Source organism: Phoxinus phoxinus, assembly GCF_949152265.1.
Source record: "Phoxinus phoxinus genome assembly, chromosome: 8".
In the NCBI taxonomy this organism is placed as follows: domain Eukaryota; kingdom Metazoa; phylum Chordata; class Actinopteri; order Cypriniformes; family Leuciscidae; genus Phoxinus; species Phoxinus phoxinus.
The window spans coordinates 10,424,514-10,451,163 of record NC_136883.1 but is presented as its reverse complement, the minus strand read 5'-3'; the positions used below and the strand labels follow the sequence as shown (position 1 = coordinate 10,451,163).

Genomic DNA, 26,650 nt, shown 5'->3' with positions numbered 1-26,650 from the left:
TGATAGGCTTGGCGTCGGACATCTCTGCCACATCTGACTGCAGGGGGTGTTGGAGGAACTCCACCAAGGTTCGCTAAGCAGGGGAACTCTCCAGTGGAGCAGAATGAGAGCACATATCCAGGTCATTAAGAGGGGAATGACCGGCTACTGGTAGCAAGTACACGGGAGGACACTGGTTCAATCTCGCAAGCGTGTTAGATTTTACCCAGTCCACAGCTCTACAGATATCTGTCAGCGGGGTGCCATGTGCCAGTGCCCAGGAAGAAGCAACACTCCTGGTCGAGTGGGCTCTCACCCCTAGGGGCACGGGTCACCTTGGGACTAATAAGCCAAGATGATGGCATTCACTATCCAGTGAGCCAGACTCTGCTTGGAGACAGCCATTCCCTTCTGCTGGCCTCCATAAAAGGCAAAGAGCTGATCTGAGGTCCTGACGCTCAGTGTTCGGTCCACGTACAGGCGCAAAGCGCGGTCGGGACAGAGCAAAGCAAGGACTGGGTCTGCCTCCTCCAAGGACAGCGCTTGCAGGTTTACCACCTGGTGCCTGAAAGGCATGTTGGGAACCATGGGCACATATCAGGGGCACATATCACATATATTACGTGAGATGATGCTGTCCCAATTCCAGGCACGATCCGTCGATCGAAAATGCCTGCAGGTCCCCTGTCCTCTTGACTGAAGCTAGAGAGCTTCTCAGTCAAGTCAAGTCAAGTCAAGAATATTTGTATAGCGCTTTTCACAATACAGATTGTATCAAAGCAGCTTCACAGTATTAAATTAAAATAATAATAAAACGTCCATGTTTGGTAATGCTAATCAATAGTAATATTGATTGATTCATTAAATTGAATATTTAAACTCTCAGTGAGTTCAGGCAATTCAGCACCGACTGAGCTCACTCGTTGGTGAGACGAGCTGTCAGGTTATATCAAGACATAATAGTACCCGGGTCGCCTTGGGACTGATAGTCCAAGACGATGGCATCCACTATGTGGGCCAACCTCTACTTGGAGACAGCCTTTCCCTTCCGCTGGCCTCTGCAACAGACAAAGAGCTGGAGGTCCTGAAGCTTAGCGTTTGAAGAAAAGCAAGGGTTGGGTCTGCCTCCTCCAAGGGCAGTGGAGGATTTAGACTTATCGCGGCCCTTAGGAACTTGGTGATCAGTACTTGTTTACCCAGGGATTTACCATCTATTGTATCATGATGTGCAGCGATAGCTGCGACATATGCTTTCAGTGTGGAGGAAGACAGCCTTTGCTCCAGGCCTTGTTGTAGGAAGGAAAGCACAGCTCTGACTGGGCATCTCTGAGGGTCTTCTGAGTGAGAAGAGGACCACTCGACGAACAGGTTCCACTTCAGAGCGTAAGTGTGCCTCGTAGAGGGCGCTCATGCTGAAGTGATGTTGTCTACTACCGCAGGGGGTAGGTCACCTAAGTCCAAAGCGTCCCGTCCAGAGATGACACGTGGAGGTTTCAGAGGTCCGGATGCGGGTGCCATAAGGTGCTCCCTCTGTGAAAAAGCAAGTCCTTCCTCAGAGGAATGCACCAGGACGATTCGCGAGGAGCATGAGTTTTGGGAACCAGGTCCAGCTGGGCGAATAAGGAGTAACTAGCAAGATCTGCTCCTCGTCCTCCCTGACTTTGAACAGTGTCTATGCGAGAAGGCTCACTTGGGGAAACGCATACTTGCGTAGGCCCCAGAGCCAGCTGTGTGCCAGCGTGTCTGTGCTGAGGGTGACCCTCGGTCAGGGAGTGAAACAACTGGCAGTGGGACGTGTCCGGAGAAGCAAACAGGTCTACCTGAGTGGCCCCAAAGCGTCTGGATTGAGCTGCCACTCTCCTGGGAACACTGGTTGTCATCCGAGCTCAACGGCTGCACGTTTGAGCTATGGAAGCTTATGGGTAGCAAATTTATTTTGAAATGTAATATGCAAAATGGCAATGCAATATGTAAAATGGCAATGCATTTCTGTATTTAAATTTTTATTTTCCAATCATTTGTGCAACGTTTGGTGCAAAATGAAAATGAAAATGAAATTATATAATTTACATTTGCCATTTCATACACTAGTTTTAATATGTAAATTGAATACATATTTTAACGCTTTAAAATTTGCTAAATTAAAATCAAAATGTATTACAGAAATGAGTAGATATGTTTAATATGTTCAAACAAAAACTGTAGCAAAATTGCAATTTAAATGTTATTTTTTCTTAATTGCATTTCCATTCGTGTCCCGCAATGAATGTAGCAAAATTCAATGTGCAATTTGAAAATGCATTCTGAGCCGATCATGTGCCCACCCTGCCCTGTCAATCACTGCGTGAAGTTGGCCCCGCCCCCAACCCAAATGCAAAACGTCTGCAAAATAGCCTCAATCATTTTTACTTTGTTTGTGCTGTAATTTTTGTTTGTTTGTGCTGTTTCTGTTTTTTAGATAGTAAAATAATATTTATAGGTCATTTTGATGTCCCCCAGCCATCAACACAGTCCAGCATCAGACAACAGGTGACACGGGTGTCGACGCCTGATAAGGCAGAACATTCTCCCAGACCCAGGCGGTCCAATATCGTACTTGTTCTATCACCTGCAGATGCGTAATAATCTTCGGAAACACTACCATTTCTATGTTCACGCTCCGCTTCATCTGCTAGTGAATGAGATCTCAGATGAAGATGTCTGTCAACAAGTGGACAAAGAAAACCAACCACCCATGGACTGTCAAGCTGACTTCAATGTCTACCAAGGCAGTGTCAATGGAATATGAGCCAAATCTGAACTTGGATTGTCAGGTGATGTTGTGATGAAACTTGCTTCCACACTTCCAGAATGTCAGAACTACAAAATGTATGCAGACAACTACTTCACCTGTGTTCCATTATTAGTGAATTCCCCTTGATCGGGGAATTCATTATGTGGGAACAGCCAGGCAGGTGCGCCTACCTAACTGTAACATTGAAGCTGAGAAGAGCTTGAAGAAGAAGGGGAGGGGAATCACAACATCTGTGCAGTCAAATGGTATGACAACATGGCCGTCACACTTGTGTCATCCTTTGCTGGACCTGAACCTTTACAGAAGATTCAACGCTGGGACAAAGCCAACAGAACATACATTGAAGTTACATTGTTGGTTCCTACAACAAGTACATGGGAGGTGTGGATTTGTTGGACTCATTTACAGCCAAATATAAGTTCCCCATCAAATCCCGTCGCTGGTACATGCACATCTTCTGGCACACCATCATCCGAGCTGTGGTCAATGCCTGGCTCCTCTACAAGCGGGACTGCCAATCTCTCAAGATGTCTAACAAAGAGACAATGAACAGAAGAGAGTTTCAGGCACAGCTAGCCTCCTCTCTCATCCTGATAAACACAACAGTTCAAACTCCAAAGAGAGGACGACCAAATCCAGGCAAAGGGAGCCCAGCAACACAGACAGTGACATCAAAAAGCCCTCTGAATGCTCAGAAGAGACCGTCCAAGAGATGTGCACACCTCCCATTGGATGTACGCAAGGACCAAGTTGCACATTTCATAGATCCCAATTTGTCGAATATTCTGACGTGACGTTCAGACTGAAAGGGAACTTGAACATATATCACTTTACTGTTTATTGTTATTGGGAGGGATGTGTTTATTTATGTGTGCATGTCGATTTGAGGGTTGTATATTGAAAGTCAATGTGTGATCCAGGCCAGTCTTCAAATTCAGTTGAATATATGTGTTTTATGTCAAGCAAAATGTTATAAAATAGTTAAATTAGGCATCAAAAGGTTATGCCTTTATCTGTTCAATTTTGTATGTCTTTGGGGATGCGTGTGTCTGCAAAAATGTGCATGTGACCCTGTTGCTCCCCAGTGATGCTGGTAGCCAAAGTGACAGACTGGATCATGTCAGAGAGGGTCTCATTAATATTCATGAGCTCCATTCCTCTTTTCCAGCTGAGGATGGTCATTTGGGAAAAAGGTTCTATAAAACCCCATTTACCATGCAGGGAAACACCCCAAAAACCTCACACTGCACCCAAACCAGGGCGGTGCAACAACTGAGACCGCAATGGGCCCTGTGCTTGAGGGGACAACATTGATAATTTTGGATGGTCACTGCTGATCACTGCTGGACGAAATTTAGTATGAAAGTAATTGTGTCAGTAAAGAGCTCGGAGATAAAATATGTTATGTGTAAAGGTAAATATCACTTGTGAATAGAACTTGTGCATCATTTCCAATAAAGATACTTTTTAAAATTATGCAACCATTGTGAAAATACAATTTAATCGTATACATTTAGGATGCATATAATCAAATCATGGCTATAGATTTAGGTGGAGCAAATTCAGAGTCATGATATGCACAATATCATATCGATATCTTAGAGATTGACAGACTTGGTTCACTCAGGTAAAATGTTATCTTAGAATGACCTTAATGTAGTGTATACTATGTTTTATAATTTATAATGATTAATAAAGTGTTGAGTTGTGGAAGAATTCAGGAGAGGAAAAGAAAGTCATGTCAATTCTTAGAACAAACACAATAGAAAGATTAACAGGTTACTCACATGACAGTTTAAACTAAAGGATTTATACTTTCACTAATTTGGGAGACTACTACACACATCACTCTGCCCATGATAAAAGAAGAACAGATGTATCCATAATCTTACTACTTGCTGAACTGACGCAGACTGATATACATATGTTGCTAATGAGGATGATTGGTATGGAAGGTTCACAAAGGTACTGTAAAATATGTCTGGGCAGAATGATTTTGCCTCAAAGGCTCCCAATTGGGGAATGTGGGGTGCTACCACAGAAACCGAAAATTCTCGGGCCAGAAGCATGTGTCCAAATTTCAATCTTAACCGTTCTACTTCATTAGAAACAATCTGAAAACAGTGCTTTAAGTGTAAAATACCAAACTTTAAAGACGCGGACAGAAAAATGTTCCTCGACGCCCCTGTATCCAGCTCCGGCCTCTTCGTCCCGGCGGTGAAGGCTCCAGCTCCGCTTCAAGCAGGCCCAAGTCCGTCCCGCCTTCGCCTCATCCAGCGAAGCAGGTCTCTCAGCCCCGCCCTGCGGACCAGCGAATCGCTGCCCGCCGCCCCGCCGCCAGGGCCCAGACGCTGGGCCACCGAAGTCCTCCTAGCGTCGAGGGCAAAAAGAGAGGGCTCGTGTCTCGCGCTAGCCGGACCACCCTAAAAAAGACCCGCAACACTTCTCACAGCTCCCTGTTCAGCTCAGGCGGCTGGAGGTTTTACTATTTTTAAACAGGGTCACTGCATTGCGTGCGCTTCTACAAACAAACGCTGTTTTTACGGCCACCTAAATAAAGCACAAAAAGAGTATGTTTCACAATCACAACACACAGGTTCACGTTCCCCCTTCACTAGGCGGCCCCCTACCAGTTGTTACACTGACTTCTCCCCAGGCAAAAGCCTGTACAGTCAGTTCAATACTCAGTACCGTATTTTCCGGACTATAAGTCGCTCCGTAGAATAAGTCGCATCAGTCAAAAAATGCGCCATGAAGAGGAAAAAAACATATATAAGTCGCACTGGACTATAAGACTATAAGTCAATTTATTTAGAAATTGATTTAACAAAATCCATGACCAAGAACAGACATTTAATCTGGAAAGGCAAGTTATTCAACTACACAATAGCACACAGAACAACAGGCTGAATAGGTGTCCGGCATGTTAACGTATTACAGGGTTTCTCGCAGCACTTTGGAACTAAGGCGAGTAAATGTGGTATACGGTGTGTGCACAAATCCCAATATAAGGGTATCAGGTCTGTTAGGCGACCCATCCCAATCTGTGTGTCAAACCCTAGCCACACGGGCGATGGCCTGGCAAGCCATCCCCGATGCGTCGAGTTGGATCAAAAACATTATAAAGCGAGGATACTCGCTCCAATTCGCTCGCAGACCCCCAAAGTTTCAGGCGGTTGTCGAGACTTCGGTGAGAAGCAACATGGGTCACGTGCTTCACGCCGAAATACAGAATCTGTTAGCAAAAGGGGCGAGAGAGCTAGTCCCCCCCACGCTAAAACAATCGGGTTTCTACAGCCGCTATTTTCTAGTCCCGAAAAAAGACGGCAGTCTCAGACCCATACTAGATTTGAGACATTTGAACAAGGCTCTCATGAGACGGTCTTTCAAAATGTTAACTACCAAACATATCCTCACGCAAATTCAAATTGGTTTGTTACGATGGATCTGAAAGATGCATACTTTCACATTCAGATAAATCTTTGTCACAGGCCATTCTTGAGATTCGCCTTGGAGGGTCAGGCTTATCAATACACCGTTCTGCTGTTCGGTCTATCCCTTGAAAAAGTGCATGGATGCAGCGCTCTCTTCCCTGAGACATCAGGGAGTGCGCATGCTAAATTATCTCAACAACTGGCTGGTCCTGGCACAGTCGAAAGCCAAGCTACTGTCACACAGAGATTTGATTCTCGGCCATTTGAAATGTCTGGGTCTCAATATCAATGTAACCAAGAGCAAACTGAACCCCAGCCAGAGCGTGGTCTTTCTGAGCACAGTTATCGACTCTATAATGATGAAATTTCAGAAACTTCTCGTGTCATTGCAGCAGCATCTTCAGTACTCCGTATGGGATTACTGTGCATGCGCCAACTGCAGCACTGGCTCAAACGCAGAGTGCCGACCCATGCATGGCAGTCAGGCAGCCTGCGTATCATGGTGAATCGGCGGGCTTAGCACTGGTACCAAGAGGGTGTAACCATGGGAGTAGTTTCCAGGAGGAAAGATGTTTTTACAGACGCATCCAACCAAGGTTAGGGAGCACTGCACGAGGGCAAGCCTGCCTCCGGCCTCTGGACAAGCACGGAGCAGAGCTTACATATCAACTGTCTGGAAATGAAAGAAGTTTGTTTGGCCCTCAAAGCATGTCTGTCAAACCTCAGAGGGCACCATGTCTTAGTCCGCACGGACAACACGTCAGTGGTGGCTTACATAAATCGCCAGGGAGGCATCAGGTCGGGCAACCTGTACGCCATAGCGAGAGACCTCCTCTTGTGGGCACAGACCAATCTGAGTTCTCTGAGAGCAGCGCAAATCCCTGGCATTATATGCCTCCATGTCTGGCCCCTAAACGGGTGCCAGGGACCTTCCTGAGAATGTCTTGAACACGATTACTGAGGCTAGAGCCCCGCCTACCAGGCGCCTTTATGCTCAGAAGTGGTCGGGGTTTTCCAGCTGGTGCTTGGAAAAACTCTTTGATCCAGGGTCATGTGAGGAATCTGTGATACTTTCCTTCCTGCAAGAGCTGTTGGACACGGGCCTTCCCCATCCACGCTCAAAGTGTATGTGGCAGCCATTGCAGCTCATCATGCTCCAGTGGCTGGACAATCAATAGGAAGAAACGACATGGTGGTACAGTTTCTAAAAGGAGCTAGGAGGATGAACCCCTCCAGACCTTCATCCGTGCCATCTTGGGACCTCTCCACGGTTCTTAGGGCCCTGAAAAGTCCACCTTTGAAACCGCTCCAGTCGGTTGATCTTAAACCTCTCTCGCTAAAGACTGCTCTCCTGATGGCACTGGCATCTATCAAGCGAGTGGGAGATCTGCAGGCTCTCTCCGTGAGCCCTTCATGTTTGGAGTTTGGATTGGAGGACTGCAAGGTCATCCTTAAACCCAGACATGGCTATGTACCCAAAGTGCTCTCAACGCCGTTTAGAGCACAGGTAATCACGTTATTAGCCCTTCCCCCTTCTGCCGAGGATGGGGAGGTTAATCTGCTCTGCCCTGTCAGAGCACTGAGAATCTATCTGGAGCGTTCTGCATCTTTCAGACAATCAGAACAGCTCTTTGTCTGCTTTGGTGGCCGATCTAAGGGTTATCCATACTAAGCAAATACTGTCTAAATGGATAGTAGATGCCATATCTATGGCATATACCTCAGTGGGTCAGGTTTTCCCTATAGGTATCAAGGCTCATTCAACTAGAGGCATGGCCTCGTCTTTGGCTTGGTCCTCTGGGTTTCCCATTCAGGATATTTGTGATGCGGCTGGCTGGTCCTCGTCTTCCACATTTATGAAGTTTTATAATATGGAGGTACCTTCCCTACAGGCAAAGGTATTTTTGGTATGATTAAGGCCTGACGGTGTCTGGTCTTGTCTACAAATTATGTCACTGTGCACAATCACATATACATTATTATAAAACCCGCCTTTGGCCGGTTGTATTTTCCCCATACTGATAGACAGTGTCCAGTCCTATTTGTACATTATGTTGGTTAAGTTCTGACATTATATATATATATAATATGATATATAGTGTCCGGTCTGGTCATTATATGTACTTGGGTTCTGGGTTGTTCTGTGAGCTCAGGGGTCCTGAGCTGCAGTAGGCAACCAGCTACTTATAGTGAGGCGTTTTGCATGGCGTCCCCACTGCGTATAGCTACGCAATACGAAGTGACCATTCGAAAGGGAACTACTCGGTTACTATCATAACTAGGGATGCACCGAATCCACATTTTTGGGGTTCGGCCGAATACCAAATCCACTGGTTAAGATTCTGCCGAAACCGAATACTGAATCCTACTCCCAATCCTCAGTTCAAATTAACACAGTAAACACATCAATGAAGTAAACAACATCCACAGCAGTGGATTTTTAATTTAATTTAATTTTAACTGTAAAAATAAATAAAAAAGAATAAGCAACATTATGCATTTTAACCCTCTGGGGTCTGAGGTGTTTTCTGGGTCCTGGAGGTGTTCTGACATGCTCTAACATTTGTGCTTATTTCTGTATGGATTATCGGTTTATTTAAAGAGGTAATTATGGAGATGTTTCAATTAATCAGATAAATATCAGGAGTAAGGTAAGCACAGAAAGAACATCAGCCCTGGTTTTCTCTTCAGATGTAAGTATGCCATGCCTCGGTCAAAAGAGATTTCTGAAGAACTCTGAATAAAATTGTTGATGCTCATATGGCTGGAAAGGTTACAAAACTATTTTAACACTTAAAGGGTTAGTTCACCCAAAAATGAAAATAATGTCATTAATGACTCACCCTCATGTCGTTCTAAGCCCGTAAGACCGCCGTTCATCTTCGGAACACAGTTTAAGATATTTTAGATTTAGTCCGAGAGCATTCTGTCCCTCCATTGAAACTGTATATACAGTATACTGGCCATGTCCATAAAGGTAATAAAAAGATCATCAAAGTAGTCCATGTGACATCAGTGGGTTAGTTAGAAGTTTTTGAAGCATCGAAAATACTTTTTGGTCCAAAAATAAAACAAAATAAGACTTTATTCCGCATTGTATTCTCTCCCGGGTCTGTTGTGAATCTGCGTTCAGGACTCCGCAGTGACGCTGCTGACGGAAGACGCTGATGACGTGTTATCTGGTGCGCCCGAGCTTCGTTTACAGTCTGAGGGAGACGCACGCTTATATTCAAGCTATTCTACATTGTTTGCGTGGATATCATTTTTTTAATGGTGCGTAAATGTGCATGTCGCGGATGAGACACTTTTACAGCGTGCGTTTCCCTCAGACTGTAAACGAAGCTCGGGCGCACCAGAAATACACGTCATCAGCGTCTTACGCCATCAGCGTAACTGTGAAGGATTGACAACATACCCGGGAGAGAATACAATGCGGAATAAAGTCTTATTTTGTGTTATTTTTGGACCAAAAAGTATTTTCGATGCTTCAAAAACTTCTAACTAACCCACTGATGTCACATGGACTACTTTGATGATCTTTTTATTACCTTTATGGACATGGCCAGTATACTGTATATACAGCTTCAATGGAGGGACAGAATGCTCTCGGACTAAATCTAAAATATCTTAAACTGTGTTCCGAAGATGAACGGAGGTCTTACGGGCTTAGAACGACATGAGGGTGAGTCATTAATGACATTATTTTCATTTTTGGGTGAACTAACCCTTTAACCCTCTGGGTTCTGAGGTGTTCTGACATGCTCTAACATTTGCACTTATTTCTGTTACTTGTGACATTTCCATGGCTAAAGTCTTATTACACTGTATTCAGCACAAACTCTGCAACAATAATATGTCAGCAGCATGTATGTAAAAGTTTGTAGTTTTGAGATAATTACATTTATGCGTGGTTTGTGAAAATGACAACAACAACAAAATCACTGAAATAAGGTCATGAAACCCAAACTGATTATTTCTTCACAAGACTTTTGAAAATTGTATCATGTAGCTTAGAATATTTGCTCCAAAACTATGTGAAAATCACCTTGACTACTCATTCAGATAAGACAATATATTGATTTAACATTTGTAAGACTTGTCTTGTGTAAGAAAGCTTTATGCGAGTAGGCATAAACCACCCCATGAATATTGAGTGTTTCACCCCTGAGAAAGACAAAGACCCTCCCATAATGGCCCTATTTGGAGCTTTCAGGGCCTATCATTATGAGGAACTTTGAACAAAGAATGAGGAGATTTAAAAAAGAATGGCGTTTTGATTGTTTGGATTTATTTACAACACAACATAATCCAAAGATACACAACAAATGGCAAAAAAGCACATTATTTAACACACTGAACTAAAGACAGAGACTTAACCAGTCACACACCTTTGTGCCATTCCTGGAACATAGTACATACCTGTCATTTCCAAGGTGTTTGATTTCTCACTTTACCATGTTCTGCTCATGTTGAAGTCAGCAGGACTGGTACCTAAAAAAAAAGAAAAAAAAAGCTGTGACCACGCTGATATCAAGAGAAACTAGGGCTCCACGATTTTGGGAATACATTTTTGATTTGTTCTGGTTAAAATAGATTTTTAAAATGTACAAAATACACACATTATATATATATTTAACGATGCCTGCTATACTATTGCTATTATTATTTTATGCAGCCCTGCACGTATATGCCTACACGGCACAACAAACCTGGTGTTCATTATATATATATATATATATATATATATATATATATACCGTTCTCGGGCTCGCCGTTCTTTTATTAAGCAACTGTAGGAAGGCAATCGGAAATGTCAACAGATGAGCTCAGCGCGCACAGAGCAACAATCGCTCTTAACACAGGGGCGCATGCACGTGTTTCGTTGTCACGGTTACATAAACACATTTCTGCACACAGGAAGACAGATGTTATGGTAATATTTTACATGTATTTTAATCACAAAAACGAACGTTTGCATCAAGTGAAAGCATCAGGCACATTGGCTACCTACATAATAAGCTGTTTTAAATTTAAAATGTTCAATGCCGCGACTGAGAACATTCACTAAAGCATCGAGCAACAGTTCGACTGCAATGTGAAGTTTATGCAACAATTCTAACTAATATAATTCAGAATTATTTCTTACCTTAAAATCTTTCTTCAAATCGCGTTCTTCTTCTTCTGATGTAAATCCAATATGCTCACAGCGTGTCTTCCAAACTCGCCGAACAGCAGAGGATTGATGAAGTTCGGTGCATTGTTTTTGAGGTAATGAGCGCGTTTGCGTGCAATATATTTTGCGCGTGTGGGTGTGGTCACATTAAAACTAATGAGCAAGGGTTTGAGAAACTGGATATCTTGTTGGTTTTATACAAATTACTTTAACAGAGAATATTTGTTTTCGTTTTGAATCAGATCATTTAAAACTACACACTTAAATGTTTATAAAGATATATAGCTCATAAATGTGTGACAAGTATTCGCTGAGTTTTGTTTATGTTTAGAGACGTCCTCAAGAAAAAAAAGTTCACGAGACGGAGAGGCAGAAAGCACATCCTGTTTAATTTCTTTATTTTACAAAAGCACGTTTTGTTTTGATTGTAAGTAGACACATACAAAAGTAGACATCTCACAGATTCTTTTTTCATATTTATTAAGTCTGTATGACCATAAATGACGGAGTATTTTAAGTTAATTTAGCTGCTATGTGAAAAAAAATTGTGCAAATCACGCCGGCGTGATTACCGAACCCAGAGGGGTTGAAATCATCATTGCAAATTGAACATGTAGCTCGACTTGAATTGCCTTCTTTTGACTGAAAGTACTTCCAAACAACACATTTTCTGCTCACGAGTTCCATTTCCACTTTCTATCATTCTACTGCATTCGAACGGTCCACCTACTGTAACGAGTGGAAATAAGGTGTGGCCCCTTTAAGATCTGCGCACTCCCTGTTGAACTGTCTGCAGTCTGTATTGTATTGTATGCGCCTCGATACCCCATGCATGCGGGTTATTTCTGTTTGATGCTCCTTTTTATCTTATTTTGTTTATTAAGTAACGCTGTGGACGGTAGAACGTGTGACAGACAGTTACACGAGTTCGATTGGGGAATAAAGTGCGAGTTGTAAGATGCCAATCACCTACGTGAGTCTGTCTGGCCTCTGCAATAACTTTAGCTGTAAGCTACCGGTATCCCTATTTTTCTTCCTGACACAACGCTACGTAAACACCTTCCCGTAATCAACGGTGGCGTGACGTCGACCATCGTAGCGCACGTATTGCAAGCCTAGGGTTCAGTTCGGTGGAACAAAATTCTAGGGTTCGGCATAAACCGAACCCCGTTAAAAACCCCAATATTCGGCCGAATCCGAAACCGAATCCTGGATTCGGTGCATCCCTAATCGTGATCTCAGTTCCTGAGAGTAGGGAACGAGTATTATTTCGGCCACACTATATTAGCCTGGCAAGTTGTCGCTTCAATCGTTTAAACCTGCTAAAATGGCGTTTTGGGGGACTGATATCATAGACAGTATATAAACTGGACACAGCGACCCCATAGATTTCAACGGCGAAAAGTGAAGTCAATTAGAAGCACTCACTTCCTGATGGCTGGGCGAACTGCGCAAGCTCAAACTGAGCTTGACGATGTAGATGTGACATGAGCAAACTGCCTGACAGTTGTAAGTCTTCTAGTTGCTGTGCCAAGAGAAATCTTAATCATTCCCTTCCGAATCTCACAGATACGGAGGGTGTGAGTATTAGCTGTCCATGATCTAGCAGCAGGAGCAACTTTATCACTCTCTATGGGATTCTCCCTTGACTTTATCGGACTTTATGCCTCCACGTCCCCCCGATTGCTTGCGAGCTTCTCCGCCTGTCTACACAGTAATTTCTCGACTGTGCGACAGAGAGTCGAGTGGTTATGACGCAATCGTTAGCCTATTTTTACAAAAACTGCTTCAATGGGGCCATAACTTAAGATACAAGGTAATGGTGTCTTTTATACATTGTCATGTTTATTTAGAAATACATAATGGACAAATGAAGTCTTTAAACGCCTCAGATGTAAAGTTATTCACTGTCAAAGTGACGACAAAATTAATGGGAGTCAATGGAATGCTAACAGCAGGTGATGGCTTGATAGCCAATGGCAGCCCCCGGGGAAGCTTCGGTTTCCGGCGGATGGATTACCCCCTTGACTAATATAGGCTAAGGCCGCGCCCCCTTGGCGGGCTCTGACGTGATGGATGTGCTGGATTGCACTGGATGTGCAGTTGCAAAATGCGTTTTACATTATAGGCTTCAGTAAATCGAGGAAAAGGAGTTTCCCCACTGCGTATAGCTACGCAATACTAGTTTCCTACTCTGAGGGAACTGAGGTTACGATAGTAAGAGAGTAGTTTTTAATCTTCATTTAATAAAAAAATGATGTACTATTTAATTGATTCAAACAAAAGTCTCAAACGTGTTGCGAATGTTTCTATGATGGTAAGAGAGTTTAAGACCCTATAGGACCAAAATTGCCCACGGTAGAAGAAATACTCAAGTATATATATAAATCAATGCAATGTGGGATTGAACTCTTCACAGTGGATACAACTCTGCATTAGAATTTGACCAAAAGTTATTATTTGGAGCCTAATTATTCATACCTTTTGGAGTCCTGCCTTTTCAAATCTAGAACACGCCTCCTTTCAAATATTTATGGAGGCAGCTCACTATAGGTTTTTTTAAGAGTGACTGTATTTTCTTCACAAGATCAGGACATAAAAAAACTTTAATTTAACTGATGGCTTGTGGCCTGACAGCACAAGTGCAAAACGAACTGAAACAGTGGAGGCATTTCTCACCATTACTCTTTTTTTTATCTTCCTTTGTGAGTTGCTGCTGCGTTGTGGCTTTTTGCACACTCAAGCCCTTTCCTGAGACCTCCTTCACCGATTCGCTGCTGATGACGGAACCATCCTCACTCGGCAACCTACTGCAAGTAACCATAGCAACAAGGAGCAGTGGTGAGACTTTGCATGTGTAAAATGTCATTTTCTTTGTCTGCATCATCATTTCATACACATATATAAATGCAACGACACATTTTTAAACAGACACACACATACAGTATGGCCACCTTGGAATTTATAAGTTTCTATCTGCATTCCGAGCTGTTTTGAGGTATTCAGCAAGTTTTTTGCATTCCATTCGACTTTGAAGATAGAACATTTTTGTTTTCTAAATACAAAGTCCCAACATGTACACAACTAAAAAAACATCACATAATGTAAATAAGTTATCACAGAATTTGTGAATAACTCAATTTTGAGAAAAATGTCAGATAGAACCTTAATAATTCCAAGGTGACATTATATCAAAAACTAGAGCTAAAAGAACACCGTTTAGTAGCTGTGCTAAAGCTTGAACTATATGAATAGTATAGTGTTGATGTGTTTTGATTTTTAAGATTGATTTTGGAGATTCAACTCAGACTTCTTAATATCTAATATATTTCGTTTTTATATTTTAGAATTATAATACATTACAAATAATTAAATATAACATGCTGTAATATATTAAGGAAATGCTATAGTACTAGAAAAGCCTTATTTACAGGCAGTTGATGGTATGTATGTATGCATGTATCTATGTATGTATTTAGTGAAATGGAGAAAGTGTAACATTGGCAGTCTGTTTTGATTTCTTTTCTTTTCGGTGTCTGGTTATCCGTTTATCTGTTCAATTTAGTCTTCCTCCGCCCCTGCCTGTTTGTTTCTATGGTTACATATTGATTAGTTATTTCTGCTCAAGCCCTGTTCACACCGCCAGCGACACGCAGCGACAAAGCGACAAGATCCCATTCATTTCAATGGAGCGCTGGCGACTTCCGGCGACACGAGCGACAGAATGTGGGCGTGTCAAGCGACAGGAGACAAAAGTTCAGAAATTTCAACTTTATGCAAATGAGAAGCGATTTTCGCGAGCGACAACCAATAAGAAGACTTTCAGTGGAGCTCACGTTACGTCACCGTCTCGGAGTGCAGGCAAGACAGAGTTCAAGGGCGATTTCACTTATATGATTTGACTAACCACATTCATGGATATAATAAAATGATGCATGGAAAAGAAACTGTCGACAGTCTCAGTGAGTTTAATTCATGCATTTATAGTTCGAGTGTTGTAAGTTTTTGATGCAAGTTAAGCACTGTTGCAGTTCACTTTACAGTTTCCCCTGCATTGTGTTGACTATTAGAGACAAGAAACTGTATTATTTGTGAAATACGAATGACGTTTTAGTAATTTATGACCGTATGAGTGAGTTTAATTTGTTGCTTGATCGATCGTTATCTAGTAAATTATTTAATCCACTGAATACTGCTATGGGAATATAAAAACACTCGCCTAACAGCATACTGTTTCTTTTGAGCCTATAATTTCTAGTCAAATTAAAATAATATAAAGTTAATTGTATCACTTGTGATGGTATTTAGTATAGATATGGCCAGACGTCCAGTCAACCAATAACATTAAAAACACAAAAAAAAACACGCCCACAAGCGACTTCACAGTACAGAGACTAGCGACACGTAGCGACAAAATCGCTGGCGGTGTGAACGGGGCTTCAGGTGTGTCTCATCTTATCTTGTTAGCTCTCCGGTTTGTTTGTGTATTTAAGCCCTGTGTCTAGTTCAGTCTTTGTCAGATCTTAATGTTGTACTATGTTGGTTGTTCCGTTCCCAAGTCTTGTTCTTGAGTCTGAGTCTGTATTTGTAAAGTTGTGAGTTTATTTAATAAAAGACTGCTGCAGAAACAGGGTAAAGGTGTGTGAATAATCAGAAATAAATGAATGGCAACTAATTAATGAACAAGAACACAGGCAAATACTATGAAAAAGAAAACCATGACTAGAAACCAAACAGAACAAGATAATGAAACTAAACATAACCATGCATGTGACATTTGCAGATGGTCGGTGGGTCAAGGTGCCTCAAGGTGCAGCTGGAGACTCAGAAAGTCTGAGGCGGAGCCAGTACACTGATTGAAATGAGGTGGTGCGCGAGGGATGATAGACCATGGTGGAGCCGAGGGAGCGTTGAGCCAAGGTGAAGGTGATGGGTCAGAGATCTGAGGTGGAGCTGATGGGTCGGAGGCCTGAGTAGGAGCTAAGGGATCCACAGACCAAGGCAGAGCTGACAATTGAGAAGCCAACGGCAGATCCGAGCAGCAGGGCAGAATCACTAGAGGAGGAGCCAAGGGTCTGAAGGGAGACAGCAGAGTCAATGCCGATGAACTGGATGGCTTTGACAGTGGAGGAGGGAAAGGGAGGCTGGGCGGGGCCATTCATAATAAAAGAGACTTGGGGCTGGGCAGAGGCAATGGCAAAGAAGGCAACTTGGAACTGGGCAGAATAAGCAGAGACTGAGATGACTTGGAACTGGACTGAACCATCTGAAACAAAGATGACTTGGGACTGGGTGGAAACAGCAAAGACGAAGACCACTTGAGACTAGGCTGAACCAACGACTTAGGACTAGGAATGTGGCCTCTGGCAATCGCTCTGGCTCTTCATTCGCGGCAGGATCGGGCACAGAATAAGAGGTGGGGTCTGGCGTGTCATCCATGGCAAGTGTGGCAAGCAAGGTGATGCACGGTGGCGTGAGTTTTAATAAACGACACCTGCACGCCACACCAGTCTCGAGTCCCACGAAGTAGCTCCAGAAGGATAAAATTATTGACAACAGTGAAGGACGAGAGATCATTGGAACATTGCTTTTGTTGTTTTGCTATGTTTATATACGCCAGTCTTCCGTGCGGGGCTGCCACTTTACTTTTGTTTTCCTATCTATTTATTTTGTGGGGGGTGCTGTGCTTGAGGGGACGGAGGAGTCACCACCGAACTGAATCGCATAGCCGAGTCTCATGGTCTGAATCAGCCAGCGAGACAGGCTGGAGAGCGCTACCCAGGCCCCCAAGAAGAGTCAGGCCTGGGAGATATGGGAGTCGAGGAATCTATACTTTTCAGACTCCCTCATATCCGTCAAGTTCAGCCAGAGATGGCATTTCTGGACCACCAAGTTGGACATCATCTGACAAAGGGAACGCGCAGTGACTTTCGTGGCACGCAAGGCGAGGTCTGTCGCTGTGCGTAGCTCCTGCATCAGCCCTGGGTCAGAACAACCCTTGTGCAGCTCTTTAAGTGCCTTTGCTTGGTACACTTGCAGGAGAGCCATGGCGTGCAGGACGGAGGAAGCCTGTCCACGAAGACTGACTTGGTGGGTTAGCCCCCACTTCGATCCTCAAGTCATCCTGGCTATTCACCGAAGTAGCCCTCTTCCTTTCAGAAGAGGAGTTAGATCAGGATATAGGCGAGGGGACTACTCAAGTCTTGACTGCAACACCGTGATGGTCATTTTCCCGCAGTGGGCACATGACTCATCCATGAAAGCTACCTCAGCGTGATTGATGCCCAGACACGTGAGGCAATGACCATGACTGTCAGCCGGTGCCAGGTAACGACCGTATCCAGAAACACATGGGTGGAAGGACATCTTTAAAAAGACGCAGTGTCACACCCATGCTTGCTCTTTCAGGGAAGTTTAGCTCTCTTATAGTGCTGAAGCGCACAGGGCAAAAATAGCTGCAGCAAAGCTGCCAGGGAATATTTTAGCGTGCAGTGCACAAAGCTCTTTTATTGCTGTTAAAAAAAATGCTCTAAAGATTGTGACAACCACTACAGTGCCATCACACCAACACCGGATAGCAAAGGTCTCTTCGCGAAGAGCAGTCGCAAACACTCGTAGTCTTCACTCTTGCATGACAGGATAGAGCAGGAACAGAAGAACTGCTCAGCTCTGAAGCAAAAAGCTGAATGTGCGTTGCATCTGCTTCCGTATCTGCTTCCGTATATATATTGCTGTGGGGCGGAGCGCGAGATGCAAATCTCACACGGCAATGTGCATTGGCTCGTTTAGTTTACACTCCATGGTGATTGGGCTCTCAGGCGAGATCCCAATTCGTCAGATCCTATCTAACGTGACGTAGAACGTGACTGACTGATTGGTAAAAAAAGGTTGCATTTCTCATTCATTCTTTATGCTGTAATACAGTCAGTAAAATAAAATAAAAAATCTTATTCTTATCATATAATGAATATTAATGTGAAAAAATCATTCAAACTTTAAAAACAAAAGTTCATGAACCTATACCAAAATGTATTGAAAATAAATTTATTTTTTCATACTATGTTTATACAAATCCATTAACATATTTACTGACATATGAGACTTACTGATGTAAAATTTGCAATTAAACTTTATTTTGGAGTACTTATTTTTTGCACAATGCACATTTCTTAATATTAAGCCTAAATGTGATTTAATATCACTATTAGTAAGGATAGTATGATCTCTGTATAATATCAGTCTATAAATGCAAGATATTTAAAGTTCGCCTAAAGTATACTTGCAATAGTTTCACTTTAGCACAATCGAATATACTTAAATATATCTTTAATTGAACCTCAGCACTATTTCTGGATAACTAAAATACATTAAGTACAAAATTAGTTCCAATTTAGCAGACTTGAAGTATACAAATTTAGTATACCAAAAGTACAATTGGAGGGTTTTTATATTAAGTACGTAATATGTAAATGTATTAGTAGTATACAGTACTTAGCATAAAATAAATGTATTTCAAATATATTTTAGTATATTTATTTTTCACTAGGATAGCATTTTTTTTAGGTCAGTATGTTATAAATGATGTATGTTTTCTGAATGAGAATAGTTGCCAGTGTTATGGTGGAATGAGTTTATTTTGAGACAAACGCAGTGTTTTGTTAGTCTGAGTGAGTTTTGGAGGTGAGATTAACTGTTTGGCCAAGATTCATGTTGGTAATAAAGACATGGTTTTAAAAATGTGGCTTCAGTATTGATCAATGTTAGCAAATGGAAGAAAACAAAAACAATGTAATGATAGGTTTAGTTGTATTAACAAAAAATTTAATAAAATAAATAAATAAATAAATGTACTGCAATCATTGAATCAATAAACTTTATAGATCTTCCCTCTCATTTACATCTGGTCAAAGAATTTCATCAACATAACAGCATATATTTTCACGTGTCATGCATCATGGGAAAAAAAAGCTGTGAATGCTAGATCCATCCTTTTGCCTCTACTTCTTCACAGGCCTCTTCCATCGCTTGAAGAATACTTACTTGGTTGTAAGGGTTGCGACATTCCATCTCCAAAATCAGAATATGCTGGAAGGAACATCATCCTGAAATGCTGATGCTCAAACCACCCTTGCACCAGTGCTGAAGGGTACAATTGGACATTGTCCCAAACCTACACAATTTCCCTCAATTTGCTCCTGATCATCCTGCGGAAAATGGATTTCATTGAGGGAGTTTAAAAACTTTAGGAGCCTTTCTGTGTTGTGCGGCCCCAAGACAGCGGTGTGGCCCATAACAACAGTGGATTGCAGCATTTGTTGTCCAGGGACAAAATGTGGCAAAATGTTTATATTTGGCTGAACACTCTGTCCAGCTTCTCTCAAGGAAATATCATAATTTATGAGATGTTCAATTAGGTTTGCTCTGATTTCATTTGAAACCCATCTGCACTTTATCCTTTTACATCTCTTCCCTCCTCTTACACCTTGCTCTCCCCCCCCCCCCTCTGTCCATGTCTTCTTATACTTTCTTCTAATGCTTTTTCCATCAATACCATTGCCCTCCACTCTACACATCTCTTCTCACTATACTCCTCACTCTTCTCCCCTTCCTACATCTACAGCTCTTCTTGCTCGGTGGGTTCAGGCCGAACTTGCTTGGAGTTCGGCCTGAACCCAGAGTACTCCCAGACGTATGTAAGTGGTTAAGACTATAAATGTGGAGAATGGGCTCCACACTTTGTTAATAAAACATAATTTTGAGAACAGTGACCTGAGTTTAGAGAAATGTGGAAAATTGTTTGAGAAAAACTGTAATTAGCGGAAACAGGGCTGGAAAATGAAAAATACATTTCTCCAGGAATTACATCTTAACTTTTTCAGAGATAAATGTTCAACATCAAGAATATATCCACAAATTAACTCAAACAGTTTCTGCTCTGAGAACACTTTGCCTCAAGCAAGATCCATTTATCACACTCCTTCATGAAACTAACTAAAAGCTCATCCAACCATTTGAAATTAATTAACAGAGTCAACTTAAAAGTATGACAACATTAACTGTGTTAAGATTATACTGACATCCTGGGCACTGATTTGATTTAAAAAGCAATTAGCAAACAAGTATCTGTCACAATTATCTCACCATCTCTTGTACACTGTATAGTGTCTACTTTAGGTTATGTCTTCCATGACAAGTAGTTTTGTGGACCTGTGCCAAATCACAGCAAACAACATCATCACTGATAGGCTGTGACATATATATTGAGCAATTCCAGCATGCAATAAGTGTTAGCTTTCTTCACAAATACCTTTTCCTCATCTCACTGATTAGGCTCTTCTTGGAAGTTGATCCATCCTGGCGTGCGGGCTTATCTAAAGACAGAGGGGCATCTCGAATGGGATGGGGCAGAACCATAGTCTCCTGAGTAACTGGGAGGGTCTCCTCATCACCACCCTGCTGACCCAGGTGTTGCTTGGCATAGTCAAACCCCTGGACAGGCTAAGCAACGAGCAAACATTCACATATTTGATTACAGGCATGAAGGTTATTCTTATACACCACACTGTAAAAAAAAAAGTTGGTAACATCTAAATGAACTTCTTTTTAAGTCAAATATAACATTTAACATCACTAAATGATTATAATTACCAAAAAAAGGGTATACATAGCTATTTTTGATAAAAATGGCAGGTTAGCACCTTTTACAATGCATAATGGGAGAGTTTTGTTTTGTTTTGTTTTGTTACCAAATCAATAATTTGGTGTTCCTTTGAAATAATTAATTTGAAGAAATGTTTTGACTATATATTTCAGGCATGGAAAAAGTGTATGTGGTGTCAGAAATTTGACTGCTACATTAGAATTTATGAGAACACTTCAAGTCGTATCACTGAATACAAATAAGATACACTAAATATACATATAGAATATATATATATAGAATAGATGATCAATATTATGATATCTGTCAACAGATGTTTTTTTGAGTAAAATGTTTTTTTTCTACTAAACTTTGTTCTCCCCAATAAAGAAAGCCATTTTAAAGAGTTTAATATTCCGTGGTGACTTAAAAAAAAACATGTATATATATATAAACAAAAAAAAATATTTTTTATGTTTTGTCTGAGGGCGTAAAATGGGGTTTGACACCTAAAAAACTGTTTATTAAAATAAATAAAGGAATAATTGTATCTGACTGCATTAGATTAGACCAAGGAAAGTTCATGAGCTCACATGTTTATATAATCCTTTAATCTAATGAAGGTAAACATATTTGGCAGTGGATGGGCTTGAAGATAAGACTTGACTCAAATTCTAATTAATGAAGAAGTCTGAAGGGAATTTGAATGAACAAATTCATGATGAATGAATGCAAACTGCTATTTATATCCATAAGTTACAGTATGACTGACAAGTTTAGATTGGCAGAATCTAATGTTATTTTACAATATGGCAACAATGTGCAATAATACTAAGTTATGTCACAATGCAGTCATATAAATTTATCTTAAGCATTGTTTCTGTAAGCTGTCTTCATCGCTGATCTTTTTTTGGTTGGTTTTGACTTTCTGCTCGGTTTTCTATAGTTTCCCCGCTCTGTTTAGTTTTTCTTGATTATTAATTACTCCCTAGTTTGTCACTATGCTTACTCTTTAAAATACTATCTCGTATATATATATATATATATATATATATATATATATATATATATATATATATATATATATATATATATATATATATGGTGGTTTTTGTTCCTGTGATTATTCTAGTGTTCTCTTGAGTGTTGAAGTTTAATAAAGACTGTTATTTATATCTTCTTTGTCTTCTTTGTGCACTACTACCACCGCATTGTAACACTAATTCACTCTATATGGTTTTGCAAATAGCAAATTCTCAGTTGCTGGATAACTGAAGGCAAGGATGCGTTCTATAATAGTCAAGCAAAATTCAGGACAGGCAGTAGATTGTCAGTAATAGTGGATGACAAACTAAAGGCCAGAGGTTGTATTGAGGAAAGCAGGTCAGATCATTATACCTAATAAATAAGACATATTTGACATGTTTAAAAGAAAGCTGCTGCTTGCATTTCTATTAGTGAGGAGGATACATGTTTTATGCTTTTACAGAATTGATGTATTAGATGCATTTTTATAACAAATAGGTTTCTGTCCCTTCCATAGTCCCTCTAGCCTACTTTCAACTAAATCATCAGAGAATTTCTGACCTTATTCCTAAAATATTCAGCTTGTTTAGGCATACAAGCACGCAATGGAACACACACATATACACACATGCACACACACATACATTCAGATCCTAATTTGAAAAAAATAAAAATACTGCTGTACTATTGACATAATTCTACATCTTCATGTAATCCACAATTTTGTGTCTGAGATTTTAAAGGAACAGTTCAGTTCACTCAAAACATTCAGTGCAATTTAGTAAATACTTCCCATTGTGATAATCCATATCTGTATGATTTTCTTAATTTTTTTTAGAATGTCAAGGCTGCTGTCTAACATACAACGAATGCAATGAATGAAGTGCTTGTTTCGAAGCTCAACATCCCCTGCCTCCATTCACATTCATTATGGAAAAAGCAGCCCAGACACTTTACACTGTGTGTGTGTGTGCGTGCGTGTGTAGACTAACCCTTTCATTGTGCAAGATCATTAGTATTTGTCCCTGAGACCTGTCTACACTACACATCAACACTGTGTGAACATCAGGATCCAGAGCAGCAGGTGAGATGATTGAAGAGCTGAATAACTACCTGAGGGTAATAACCCACGTCTCTCCAGTAAGCAGTCTAAATGAGAGAAAACAGCATGAAGAGTCATCAATCATTTCTAGCTCTCTCTCATACGCTCTCTTGGGATGTATTCCCAGAGGCAAGCAACCAAAGCATGTAAGTATTTGAGGAAAACTGTTGATGAAGCCACTATAAAATATGCTGAGTGTACAAAATACCATAATGAGTTATAATGAGAGTGTTAAGAGCAAAGCAGTGCCTTATGGGAAATGGTCAAGCAGGATATGTGTTCAGTCACTGCCATACCTTGACTCGAGGGTTGAAGTTGCCGATTGGATCACTTTTGAAATCGCTCTTGTTTTTATGACACAGCACCGTGGTGATGATAATGATGATGAGGGTCACCACACCGATGGGTGCAAGCACCGCAGCAATGATCCAAAGGTTGTTGGGTGGATTCTTCACCACAGCTGCATGGTGGGAAAAATATTTAGTTTGCACAATAATCATTTTGTTATTGATTACATTAGCAGCATTTCAGTACTCATTCTTTTTCTTCTTTCAGTGGATTGTACAGTACTTAGTTGGCTTAAAGAATTGCAATGAAAGTTTTAGTCTGTCTATTAGCTTTGATGCCTCAATATGCTATTCCGTAAAGCTGATCAAAATAACCTTTAGCAAATATGGCTGCCTCCGAAATCACATACTATCGTGTAGGTACTTATTTTGAATAATTACTTTGCAACCGCTAAAAAGGACGTTCTATATAGGATGAATGTGTGTAGGAATGTAATCCGGATGTACATCAGCCATTTTGTCATCATCATGTGACCTTCACTGCCATAAACAATTCCTCTCTCATGGCCTCATGCGATAGTAAAGTGTCCATCGTAAGCACACTTCAGAATCTCACTGGAAGTAGTAGTAGTAATAAAAACAATATGTGATGAACTGTCCGAATTCACAGTACTCAAACAAAAATAGAGTTTTGCCTACTTTAAAGGTCCCGTTCTTCGTGATCCCATTTGTTTAACTTTAGCTAGTGTGTCATGTTGCTGCTAGAGCATAAATAATACCTGTACAATTATGAAGCTCAAAGTTCAATGCAAAGCGAGATATTTGATTTAACAGAAGTCCCATTTCAAAGCCTACAGCGAATGGCCGGTTTGGACTACATCCCTCTACATCCTGCTTTAATGACGTCACTAGAACAGTTTTTTGACTAACCTCCGCACACAGGAATACACAAAAAAAGGGGCGTGGTCTTGTTGCACTCCTACAGAGAAGAGGAAGAGTTGCGTTTGTAGAGTGTTTGTTGCCATGTCTTCGAGACGCAGTTATTTTCATCCCGGAGTCAAATCACCTTTGTTTGGCCATGTTTACAATAACACTGAGCGCATGCATCTCCACGTTATGGTAAGAGTCGTGACCTTTCCGGCCAACGAGCTGCTGTCGAATCACAACACAGGAACCGCTGGCACAATCAGAACTCGTTACGTATTTCTGAAGGAGGGACTTTATAGAACAAGGAAGTCATCAGCTCGTTTTTAGGACAGTGAAAACAGCGGTATACAGATAAGTACATTTTGTGAAAAATACTGTTTTTTTTTACACGCGAAACATGAACACAATCAAAGCTTAAAAAACAGTTATGTCACAATGCAGTCATATACATTTATCTTAAGCATTGTTTCTGTAAGCTGTCCTCACCACTGGCCTGGCGCTGATCTTTTTTTTTTTTTTGGTTTTGACTTTCTGCTCGGTTTCCTATAGTTTCCCCGCTCTGTTTAGTTTTTCTTGATTATTAATTACTCCCTAGTTTGTCACTATGCTTACTCTTTAAAATACTATCTCGTATATATATATATATATATTTATATATGGTGGTTTTTGTTCCTTTGATTACTCTAGTGTTCTCTTGAGTGTTGAAGTTTAATAAAGACTGTTATTTATATCGCGAAACATGAACACAATCAAAGCTTAAAAAACACACGAAAAACGGGACCTTTAATGTAGGAAAGCATGCAATTTTGGATGCAGCCAACATATCTATTTCAGACATGAAACTTTAGATGGCACGGGCTGATAGGTCCTTGTATGCAGTCTGCTATGAATCACATAATTTGCTGCATGTCACAAGCTGATATGCCCTTTGCTGATTCTGCAGCCAATGAGATTGCTTGCTCAACAATTGCCCATCTCCCCCAGCTCCACCTGTCTAGATCTGCTACAAGATGCATGTATGCCTTTTCATGCAGCAGCAGTATATCTTACATGCTCACAGCAGCGTCGTCGTCAAATTAATGTAGAAACAACATAAAGGCGGTATATATTAAATATTTGTTTAAAGGCATCTTTTTTCTAAGTACTATGAATGAAGGCCAGTACCACCAATACCAATACTGCTACTGATTTCTTTATTAAATGTTTAATTTAATTTAATTTCTGGGTATTAAATAGGTAATTATAGCCATTTAAAATTACAGTATAAAAGCCATTATTTTTAACATTTAATAATAAGCTTTTTTCATTTGCTTGGTTGACGCAAAGTTGTAAAATTTAGCAACTTTGCTAATTTTTGAATGACCGTTAATATGGTTTTTGCAGCCATGTGAAATTTTGACTGCTGGCCTGACACTAACTAGTAAAAGCAAATGGCAAATCATGTTGGCATGGACTGTGATGTCATTGAAATGTTATTTTCTAGTAAAAAAAAGGATGAGACCTTAAATCTTCCACAACTTTCTGTTTCAATAGGAAATAGCCCAGTGAAAAATAAATACTATACTAAAATGTATTTGAAATACATTTATTTATGCTGAGTATACTACAAATACATTTACATATTTATGTACTTTATATAAATACCCAGCAATTGTGCTTTTAGTATACTAAATTGGTACTTAAAGTCTGCTAAATTGGAACGACTAATTTTGTACTGAATGCACTTTAGTTATCCGGAAATAGTGCAGAGGTCTGATAGCCCTAGTGAAAAAAAGTATACTTTATTGTATTTGAACTATATTCCCTTTTTCAATAGTACATTGCAAATATACTAACAGAAATTGTACTATATTTAAATATATTAAAAGTATATTAGCATTATGCTTTTACCTATTTTCACAATAGAACGTATAACACACTTTAAAATAATTGCACTTTAGTATATTTTCTAAAAATATATTTAAAAAAAATGTACTTGAAGTGAAAATTCAGTTAATTTTTTAAAAAGTGTATTTATTTGCACTTTATTAAAAATATATTTTAGGTATATTTTAACTGTGTGTTGAAAATAATCATTGTTATGATGCATTGAAAGTATACTTTCAAAATACATTATAGTATACAATAGTATTTTGTAAGTATAGCTAAGTTTTATTTATCTAATAATGTACATTTGTTATTGAAAACAAAGTATGCAATTTGTAGTATTTAGTATTTTTGTATGTAGTTTTTACTCAAAGATATCACATTTCGATGGCCTCGTGGGCAAGTGCGCTGACATGTGCTTC

At 40.5% G+C, this 26,650-nt stretch overlaps 1 protein-coding gene across 1 annotated transcript in view; it reads right to left on the bottom strand.

Annotated features, from left to right (window-relative positions):
- Positions 1-26,650, bottom strand: part of kiaa1549lb (KIAA1549-like b) — a 163,359-nt gene that overhangs the window by 34,105 nt on the left and 102,604 nt on the right. Inside the window, exons 11-14 of the mRNA XM_079621652.1 lie at positions 23,445-23,608; positions 23,160-23,195; positions 20,688-20,878; positions 14,060-14,190 (exon numbers count right to left, since the gene is read on the bottom strand). Coding sequence (XP_079477778.1) covers positions 14,060-14,190; positions 20,688-20,878; positions 23,160-23,195; positions 23,445-23,608 — 522 coding nt within the window. The remainder of the gene's footprint in view (positions 1-14,059; positions 14,191-20,687; positions 20,879-23,159; positions 23,196-23,444; positions 23,609-26,650) is intronic.